Here is an 11117-nt window from a genome sequence, read left to right as displayed (position 1 = left end):
TCAATATGTGGGCATGGTTTCATCTTTCAAATTAAAAAAAAAAAGTTAAAATCTTAACATACAGATTAAAGTTGCATGGTACTTATGGCAAAACAACCAAATTGCTTATTAGTTTTGGTGAAACTGCCAAGTTGCCAAAGTTTTGAGGGTAAAAAGGTTGAAATACTATTCTTCTTCTTTTTTCTTCTTGCCAATTTTTAACTGTTTTTCTTAGGAGAGAGAGCATTAGGATTCCAATTTTCTTACTTTCAGTTTCAATCTAGAGAAATAAATTTGTAACAGGTGAATGAAGACTCTACAGATGATGTTCTTTTTCCTTTACAAAGCTGTACATTTCAATTCATAAAGATCTTACATATAAAACAATCCCTAGAATTCAACTTCTGTCATCGCTTTCCATGAGACGAACAAGCCCCACTGCATTGGCTCTTGCAGTTGGGCCAGGTTGCATACTTGAAACCCATGCATTGCTTTAAGCAGCTTTCATAGCATCTTCCTTCACCCATTTCCACCCTCACCAACACCACCAACATAAAAAATCAACAGCAATATTACGGAATTCTTCTTGTTAGTCATCTATTTTTAACTCACTAGATTCTCTTCCTTTTTTTGGGTAGGTAATCTGGGGTTAGGCGGACCCCCACCAGATATATAGATAAAAAATCAGAATTACATCCTTTTATAGAAAGTTCCCGACAAATCTGAGAACATTACATCATTTAAAGAAGGGGATCTAAAGTTAGGGAGAATGGAGGTCCCCTTACATTGATAATCATGCTTGGATAACAGATCTGCCTCTTGATTTGCTTCCCTCCAGACATGAGAAATTGACCATTCTTCAAAAGTCTTAAGCAGATTACTGATGCTACCGAGAGTACCTAGCTTTCTCCGGGGGCAGGATTGCCTTCCATTAATGACTTGAACTGCATGAATAGAATCTGATTCAATCCATATCTTCTTGATCCCTAGCTCTTTTGCCAGCCTAACCCTTCCAGGACAGCATCTATTTCCAACTCATGGATTTCAGTAGAGCCAGTGTTGATAGAGAGGCATCCAAGAGACTCCCCTCTTGAATTTCTAATGAGTCCTCCCAGAGAACCTCCATTTGATGTTAACGAAGCATCGGTGTTAAGCTTTAGCATTGGATCTATTGGTGGAATCCAGCGACAGAACTTTGGCTCCTTTTCGATTTGAAACAGTGGAAGGTCAAAATTCAAAGCAGTTTTCCTAGATTGAGCAGAGTCCTCATCAAACAATTTAAGGTGAAGGGTGCGAGTGCGAACACTGAGAAGGATGCGATGAAGAACATCTTGCTTGTGGGAGGAAGCACCTTCGAATATTCTCTGATTTCTCTCCAGCCAGATGTAGTATATCGCCGCAGAGAAGGCGATTTTTGCAATAATAGATGACTGACCTTTCCCCTTAAATTTGCCTCGAATCCATTCTTCTTCAGCCTCCAGGGTTCTGAACTGTTTTTTCTGTTGGAAATCCTCCTCAGGATAGTGCGCCAGTTCCAGGCAGAGAAAGAACATGAGAAAAATAGATGATCTCTCGATTCTGGCTCGATTCTGCAAGGAGGGCATCTGAGATCATTGACAGGGGAAAATGATATGAGCCTACCTTTTGTTGAGAGCCTGTTTTGAATGGCTTGAATGGCAGTGAATCTGTGACGTGGAAGGCAACCATGGAACCAGACAGAGCTGAACCAGGGACTTTAGGGCTTTGGATACGAGTTACATTCCATGCGCTCTTAATGGAGAATTTTCCGTCATTTGTGGGTTTCCATATCGGAATATCTGCACAAGAATTTTAAAAAATAGCCTCAGCGGTAACTGTATTTATCTCCCGAAGATGAGGGTCTCTGATTACATTTTCCCAGAAACTGCCATTGATGACCTCTTTAATAGATGCATAATCTGGGATGAAGTTGAAGGTAGAGCCTATAGAGGTTAACTCACCGATAGTACCTGATGGGAGCCATGGTTGATACCAGAAGTTGATTTTTGCACCATCTCCAATATCGTAGCAGATATTTTTCTTAGCACAATCTCTGGCTTTGAAAATACTCTGAGTGGCCCAAGAGGGGTTGGAAGGAGGTTTTGTAAGCCAGAAGTTTCTTTGCCTAATGTATTTAGCTTCAAACCATCTATTCCAGGGGGTGTCTCTATGCTGAACAATGTTCCAGACTTGCTTGAGTTGAAATGCACGATTTATGTCTGCAAGCCTTCGAATGCCTATTCCACCTTCCTTTTTTGGCTGACAAATGGAATTCCATCCAAGAGGATGATATTTTTTCTGAAGGTCACAACCAGACCAAATAAAATCTCTGAGTGTTTTTTCAATGTCATTGAGGGTCTCCACTGGAATATTGAAAGCCGCCGACCAATAGAGCTGGAAGGAATTGAGGACAAAGTTCACCAATTCTATCCTTCCAGCACGAGAAAGAAATTTCGAGGACCAGCAGGTGATTCTTTTTTTTACTTTTTCAGTAAGCGGCTTGCAGTCCATAGAAGTTAATCTGGTTGTGATTAAAGGAAGACCCAGGTACTTGATGGGCAGAGTTCCTTATGGGAACCCCAGAATGCTACAAACAACAACTTTGACATCCTTAACTACTCCCAAGAAAAAGATATTCGATTTGGAAAGGTTTACCTCCAGTCCTGAGCTAAACTTGAACTGAGATATGCAATTCTGAATTATACCAGCCGCAAACGGGGTTGCATCAGTGAACAACATTACATCATCTGTGAATAGAAAATGAGTAATAGACACATTTCCTTTTGAAAAAGGGGAGATCAAATTTCCAGCAGTTATGGCCTCTTCAATGATACAGGAGAACATCTCCATAACTAAGCAGAACAACAGGGGAGAAAGAGGGTCACCCTGCCTCAAGCCATTTGTGGACTTGAAAAATCCTCTGGGAGTGCCATTCAGAAGAATAGAAAATGAAGGGGTAGAAATACATTGATGAACCCAGCGACACCAGACCTCATTAAACCCTATCTTGTGCATAAATCCAAGAAGGGATTTATGGTTAACACTGTCAAAGGCTTTTTTTGGTCCATCTTGATACACATGGCTCTGATATTGGATTTATTATGGAAGTTATGACAGAGATCATGACTAAGAAGGATGTTGTCTTGAATAACCCTACCCTTAACAAAAGCAGGCTGAAAAGGGCTAATAATCTTATCCATAAGGGGTTTCAATCTATTGGCCAGGAGCATTGAGATGGTTTTATACTGGAAATTGCAGAGAGAGATGGGCCTAAACTTATCAGGAGAAGAGGCTTCAGGACACTTAGGGATTAAAGTTATGAACGTTGAGTTCAACTCAGGAAGGAGTTTTCCAGATTTGAAGAAGTAGGCTAAGGCTTTTTCAATTTCTTCACCAATTAAATACCATAACTTTTTGAAAAATTCGCCATTAAAACCATCAGGACCAGAGATTTGTTGCCATCTTGAGAAAAGACAGCCAGCTTTATTTCTTCACTAGAGAAAGGGATGGAAAGGGCAAGAGAATCATCTAAGGTTAGTCTTCTCATCGGATCAGGAGAAGAGTCATGACGATTATCAGATTCAGAATGGGAATTAAGGAGAGAGTGGAAATGATCAACTAAAATTGATGCTATCTGGTCCTCATTGGAGGTTATCTCACCACTAGAGTCAAAGAGGCCATGAATTGAATTTTGGTTTCTTCTGGACTTGAGGGCTGAATGGAAGAACTGACTGTTTGAGTCTCCAAGGTTTAACCAAAGCACTCGGGATTTCTGCCGGATCATAGATTCCACCTTCCTAGCAATAATCTCATAGTTTGATTTGGCTTCGGCTACTTCATCTCTCAGAGTTCTGTTAGCTGGGTTTGCGTAGAAATTTGCTTGAGCCATCTCCAGCCTCTGCCGAAGAATAGGAGCTTTTATGTCTATCCTCCCAAACACATTTTGGTTCCATTGCTTGATGGTTATTTTAACTTGCTTGAGCTTTTGGATCAAAATGTACATTGGGTTTCCTCGGACCTGATACTTCCAAGCTCTTTCAACTGCTTCAAAAAGAGAGGAGTCTTCCAACCAGGAGTTGAGAAATTTGAACGGCTTTTTGCCATTATCGGAGTAGGGTCTGATCTGTACGATGATCGGCATGTGGTCGGAGAGCCAAGGGGCTCTGTATTCAACAAATGACGTGGGGAAATTGCATAACCATTCAATATTGACAAGAGCTCTATCCAGCTTACGGAATTTAACTTCAGAGGATTGAGGACTATTATTCCAGGAAAGATCTTGGCCTATCGATCGAAGATCAGCTAGCCTGCAGTTATCTATACACTGGTTGAAGTCGGCAAGATGGGAGAGAATTGGATTGGCTCCTCCGAATCTTTCCTCCGAGAATCTAGTTGTGTTGAAATCCCCCAGAACAATCCAGGGGCGATTAATATGAAGTGATATATTTGACAAATCTTCCCAGAGGAGTGCTTTTCTGAGCCACGGTTTCTAGCATACACAGCAAATAAATAAAAACTGACTTGGGTTTGAAGGAAAAGAACCTCCGCATGAACGAATTGAGCAGAGTCAGAGATGATGTTCACATGGACAATGAGAGGATCCCATATTAGCCAAATCCTACCTCTTTCTGTATGATTATAATTGGCAAAGAAGTTCCAGGAATCATTAATATCTCGAACACAGGGATTTAGCATTGGAAAGAAAACTTTTGTTTCAAGAAGACAGAATAAGGGAAGATTAAAAGATTGGATGAGCTTTTGAATAGGGCTATAGATGCTCTGACTGATGCAACCAGATTCGTAAGCTGCTCGGGTGTAGTGTCCTTTGACACTTGGGAGGTCTGCAAACTTTTGAGGAGAACTTCTCGATGCTTAAGAGATACCATTAGTAATCCCCAAAGTGAGATATCTGTCTGAGTCTTGTTGAGCTGCCTGATGATGTTTAGATCTTCTTGATCAACCTCTGTGCTAACAACTTTTCGTTTGACAGTGTCGATCTGCTCATGAGTTCTAGAGGTTTGTAGTTCCTACCACCCCTGATGAGATGTCCTCCTACCTCTGAAGTTTCAGGATCACTGATTCTGCAATCTTCTAATGAAAGGTTTCGTCTATTCCAGCCCCTTCTAGGTCCAAAATATAAGGTTCTTTGTCGAAGTCTGCGCAAATGGCAAGAGGATATGGATCTTCTTCCCCGTCTTCTCATATGTAATTGTTGTTATCGGTACCCCATGGATAGGGTTCGATAGTACAAATTAAGGACGAGAAGTCCCTTGGCGGAGGTTCGGTGAAGATGTCATTTAAAGTGGACGAAGATGGGTTATGATTTGGAAGAGGGTTGGGGTTGATATTTGGCCCAAACGGGAGAATGAATTGTTTCTTTTCAAGAAGATCTTGGATAGCATGTTTTAAAGCAAGACGGCTACTCCGCTTCTTGTCTTTTCTCTTAGCTACAATTTTGAAAAACGAACAAAGTCCTTTGGATTTTGAGAACTGATTGTGAGTCTAGAAATGATTATTGGACTCAAAAGTAAATTGCAAATCTGAGTCCGATAATCAGTTTTGGACTCAAAATTGGTCCTCAAAATGCAAAATTCCTGATAAATTGATGCCTCAGAGTGGTGAGAAATGGGTAGGGCAGTGAGAGAAGGAGAGAGATTTGAGAGGGGCACGAATGAGATGAGCCTTAGAAGTGGCTAACAATCCGGAAAAATTCTATCCAATTTTGAGTAGAGTTCTTTGTTTCTTGACTTTATGCCACACTTAAACATCTCAAATTTATTGCTTTGAGGGCCTTGGAACCAAATTTACAACCCTTGTAACCATTGTTTAAAAACTTGCATCAATCTAGTGGTTCCAAGGGTCCTAAACTCTCTCGACTCTCGGAGAGAGAGAGAGAGAGAGAGAGAGAGAGAGAGAGAGAGAGAGAGTGAGTGAATAGAGTTCCTGAGGTTAACCTCATATAAGCTTATATGAGGTGGCGCTCAAAAAACATAAGGCGCCCACTTTGTTTGGATGATCCAAACCATTCATTTGCATGGCCCCATCATAGATAGGGTGTGTACTAAAAATCAGCTCCATTGGATCATCCTAACCCCTCCAAAAGTGGAGGCACGGCGGTCGCCCGCCCTTATCGGGCTCTTAATTTGAAATTTAAAATTCATACCGCGCAGTCGGTCGACCGGCGAGGGATTACTGTTTGAATTTAATTTTCGCTCAAAACACTATCGCAGTCGACCGGACCCATGGAGGTCGACCGCCCACACCATACTGGTTTGCTCAATTTCGTCATATCTCTCTATTGGATTTTCTGGTTGCTCTTCTAAGGCAATCCTATCATTTTCGCTCGCATCTTGAATGAACTCTTCTAAAAATGCGGCCTTGCTAGGCTCGGCGGCTTACCCCAGTTCCGAGAAAGTTCTCGGAGCTCCGAGAAATGGTCCAGTAACATTTTTTCAACTTCTATTTGTATTCTCGGAACTCCGAGAATTTGTCAGAGCTCCGAGAAAATGTTACTGGACCCTATCCCTATCCCTATCCCTCTAATGTTCCAAACTGCTAGAGCATTCATGGGAAACAAAAACAGGGGGTGGAGAGGCAGAAGAGGGTGGTGGTTCCACAATTTCAAAGGGGAAAACTTCCTCTGTTTCTTCAAGAATGTCAAAGGAATTTGATATTTTCAAGCATTCTATTCTGGGTAGAAAATTTGGGAACTGCGGGAGGGGGTCAAAACAACACTAAGGTTTTTTAACAGCAGGACGCTTTCACCCCTGTTTTGCATAGGGGATCTCTTACTATTAGCTGGTTCCCAGAGCACCATCCTATTCTCCGAAGATGGTCGAGGGCTTTTGGGCCTCATATTTCCTTCTACAACTTTCTTTTTCATAACAATCATGGGGGCTTTTTCTGAGGAAACCTTCTCTAATTCTTCAGGATCTGGATTTGAGACAGGACGCCATTCTTTTTTCTGGGGCTTTACCGGCAGATTTTTCGGACAAGAGGACGCTGAATGGTTGAATGTACAACATTCCTTGCAAGAAGGGGGCTTCCATTCGTATTCTACTTTCTGGTAGGAAATTCCCAGCGAAGTTTTGATCTCAATTTCATTTGGGAGGTCACACCCTGCTTCTATTTCAATGCAGACCCTGGCATAGCTGAGGCGAGAACTTCCAGTAGTTTGAGCATCCATGTATAAAGGGCGACCCAGTTTGCTTCCGAGTTTGCTAAGGCAGTGTGCCGACTAGAACCGAAGGTTCAAACCAGGAAATTTGATCCAAATCGGCACTAACGAAAGGGAGAGCTTCTCAAGAGCCATCTCCGGAGACCATCTTATGAGAACTAGTGGCCTTCCTCCATAGGTATTGCCTCCTTCCAATATTTTTTCGCAGTCCTCTAAGTTGTTAAATTGGAAGAGAAAGAATCCACTATGGAGGTTGAACATCTGGAATTCCCCTTTCACCTTCCAGCTTCTAAGAAGATACTCTTTCAAAGCTACAAAATAAGGCCTCCTTCCCAACAGGTATCCAACCAAGGAGTTTTCCCATTTTTTGTCATTTTCTTCTAGTTCTTCATCTTCAAAATCCAGCCCGAAACTCCCGTAGCTTCTTCTTTGGTGAAAAAATTTAGCTTTGAGGACTGTTGGATATCCTCTTTCTCGAATAGAGAGCTCCGGGCGTCAGTTCTTTTTGGGACAGGGTTTTCCTGCGCAAAATTTTGGGATGAATTTTCAGAGGTTTTTGAAGCAGGAAAAGGACAAGGATTGGGGTCTTCCACTAGACCCTTTGGTTGACCAGACCCACTACTACTGAACGATTCAAATTGACCCGCTTTAGCTAGGCGGGAATTTATAATTGGTGAGGGGCTCGAGGGAAAGTCGGAGCAGGACGAGACAGAGGGAGATAAAAGTATGTCGGCTAGCAGGGGAAGTCTTTAGGGGTTAGCTCTTTTATCTGGACAATAGCCGAACGTCTATTGTCCGATGGACAAGAGATAAGCTCAGGATGCTCTACCAATTGCAGGTTTTCTTCCTCACCAAGCTGTAACGATTTCACATAATCATTATTGAGAAGAATTCTCAAGGTTGGCGAAGGGGGAGGTTTGAAATCTTTCAAAGTCTTAGGGTCGAAAGGAATATGGGATTTTCCTTTAGAATGAAAAGACTGCAAAGAGCTTCGCTTTTTCTGGTTAGCAAACAGGGGAATAACTTTGGGAGGTTTCGGAAATATTTTGTGACGCCGAGTTCCCTTTTTAGAGTGGGTATCAGAATCAAAATCAGCAGGGATGGCTATCGAAGAGGGTGATCGGAGAGATTGAGTACGGGGGTGAACTGGCTGAGGTTTTAGCGAAGACAAGTACTCCTTCTCCAGGGCTAAAGCTTCAGGGTGATCATCCCTTGAGCTAAAGGGAGAAAGGTTAAGAGAGTCTATGTGCGAGAAGAAACTAGGAGAAGGGGAATCTTGCATCGACCATCCCCTTGTTTCTTTTCCCGAGCTCGCCAAGGAGAGCCTTACAGAAGGCTCAGAACCAGCCAGAAGGGTGGAGGACGGAGACCAAAATCGGCCATTAATTTCTCCAGAGGGGTACTTTCCAGGAGCAGGAGGCTCCAGCGAAGAAGACATCGCTTTTTTTGGTTAGCAAACAGGGGAACAACTTTTGGGAGGTTTCAGAAATATTTTGTGACGCCGAGTTCCCTTTTTAGAGTGGGTATCAGAATCAAAATCAGCAGGGATGGCTATCGAAGATGGTGATCGGAGAGATTGAGTACGGGGGTGAACTGGTTGAGGTTTTAGCGAAGACCAGTACTCCTTTTCCAAGGCTAAAGCTTCAAGGGGATCATCCCTTGAGCTAAAGGGAGAAAGGTTAAGAGAGTCTATGTGCGAGAAGAAACTAGGAGAAGGGGAATCTTGCATCGGCCATCCCCTTGTTTCTTTTCCCGAGCTCGCCAAGGGGAGCCTTACAGAAGGCTCAGAACCAGCCAGGAGGTTGGAGGACGGAGACCAAAATGGGCCATTAATTTCTCCAGAGGGGTACTTTCTAGGATCAGGAGGCTCCAGCGAAGAAGACATCGCTTTTTCTACTTAGCAAACAGGGGAACAACTTTGGGAGGTTTCGGAAATATTTTGTGATGCCGAGTTCCCTTTTTAGAGTGGGTATCAGAATCAAAATCAGCAGGGATGTCTATCTGTAGACACCCCATTTTGCTCCGCTCTAATCAACAAAGAAATTAATGTGTTGTTATCAGTTTTTTTTCAGTGTTTTCTATTCCCGCGTCCACACTCCCTATGTTTTCATGATATTTTCAATCATTTCTGCCATGTTTCGTATTTTTCCGTCAAGTGTCGAGAAGAGTTATTCAGAAAAATCCAAAGCAGAGAGAATTGGGACCCGTTTGGTGGGCCCGCATTGAATATTTTGGTTAGATTTGAATCAAGCAAGTTGGCCCATATAAGAAATATTCAAGTTATCTGTGGAGTTTGTCATGGATGTTAGCGATCAAATTTTATAGGAATAAGTGTGCCCAACATGGAGTGGAGTTCACCAAGTTGAAGCAAGCGGACCCGCTTAAAATTTCGATGAATGGATCTCATGGAAAATGCGGCCAAGGAATAGACCTAGCATTCGGTTGAGGGATTTAAAATGGAGTGGCCCACTAAATATGCGTGGGGCCCACCCAAAGTGGTTCAATCTTATTCTTCGAGGTCGGTATTGAAATCTAACGGAAAATATTTGTGGGCCACCAATTAAACCATATAAAGTGATTTAAGAGATGGTGTAACCGATCCACATTGTAGCCTATCAATTGGACGGCCAAGGTCAGCTTTCGACAATGAATTAAAGGAGCGAATCATTTATAGGGTAGCCCATTGAAATGGAGGGTTTGGATCATCTAATGAAGATGATCTCGAGGGCGTGGTTAATCAACTGGATGGCTTGGATCAGTCCATAGGATTGATTAGGAGAGTACGATTAATTCACATTTGATGCCTATAATTTGGGTGATGTGGATCAGCCCAATGAATTGAATGGTTTAGATCATCTTCCGTGTGTTGCTCGTTATGGACATTGCATGTTGAAATTTCTTAAAAAAGATTTGGGCTGAGGGAATATCACGTGAGTATAATGCAATTGCTAATTCATTAACTTGCTTTTCTCACTTAAAAAAAAAGCTTAAATTTAGACTCATTGCTAAAATCCACGGTAAGTCATATAAGATTTTTAGAAGGCAGCCTACGTGAGGCAATTTTTTTACCTCGGTAATTATAGTAAGAATGAGAGGTTTCTAAGAGGGCCCACTCGGCTAGTGAGAGGGGATAGATAGATGTGGAATTATTGGTTTCTACGAGGAGAAAAAAAACCAGAAAGAGGGAGCCGTCTCTCGGAAAAAAAACTCCGCTCAGAGCCTCTGTTTCTGGATTTCCACGAGGGAGCCTTTGTTTGTTCATTTCCACGAGAGAATCTCACGTTTTCATCTCCCCACCCTCTATCTCCATAGCTTGTCATCTTCCCACTCTCTCATATCCCGGCAGATCCCATCCCTCTCACTCTCCTGTCAATCACTCTCAAGCCTCCATCTCTCGGCCTCCTCCAGCTCCCAACCATCCCTCTGCCTCTAACATCTCTCGGCCTTTTTCACCTCCTCCTTCTCTCTACTCCCCACAGCCCACCCATCTCTCGTGTATCCATCCCCAACAGCCAGGAGATTACTGGTAAGAAAAAAAGAAAAAAAAAGAAAAAGAAAAAAAAACAAGCCGATACTCTGTTTTCCTTCTTCCTCTCTCTCCCTCATTTCCATCTCCTTCTCTCTCTGTTTCACAACTATCCCTCATCTCTCATCCCCTTTACACTCTCCAAACGAAAGCTCTGTAATATAATAGAAGAAAAAAAATAAAACGAAAAACAGAGTGTCGTGGTTTTCTGTTTCTCTCTCATCTTATTCTCTCTCATTTATTCTGTTACTCTCCCTCCCTCTCTCATCTCTGTTGCTCTCCCTCACTCCCTCATCTCTGTTACTCTCCCTCCCTTTCTCATCTCTGTTACCCAAGCTCACTCTCCCTTTCTTGTTTTGAAACATTCACCCTCGAACTTTCTATCTCTATCTTTATCTTACTCTCTCTATTTATCTC

General features: G+C 42.4%; 1 protein-coding gene across 1 annotated transcript; it reads right to left on the bottom strand.

Annotated features, from left to right (window-relative positions):
* Positions 1-965: 965 nt before the first annotated feature.
* Positions 966-7183, bottom strand: LOC143891731 (uncharacterized). The gene is made up of 7 exons (XM_077396267.1): positions 6790-7183; positions 4540-4625; positions 3403-4486; positions 2653-2744; positions 1959-2391; positions 1621-1796; positions 966-1568 (listed from the first exon to the last, which is right to left on the bottom strand). Exons 1-7 carry the CDS (start codon positions 7181-7183, stop codon positions 966-968), a joined length of 2868 nt encoding a protein of 955 aa, XP_077252382.1.
* Positions 7184-11117: the final 3934 nt, after the last annotated feature.

The sequence above is a fragment of the Tasmannia lanceolata genome, unplaced genomic scaffold (assembly GCF_043159265.1).
Source record: "Tasmannia lanceolata isolate RefF3 unplaced genomic scaffold, GAP_Taslan_0.1 ptg000015l, whole genome shotgun sequence".
Lineage (NCBI taxonomy): Eukaryota > Viridiplantae > Streptophyta > Magnoliopsida > Canellales > Winteraceae > Tasmannia > Tasmannia lanceolata.
Note: the sequence above shows the minus strand (reverse complement) of the source record. Positions and strands in the feature narration are given on the sequence as shown.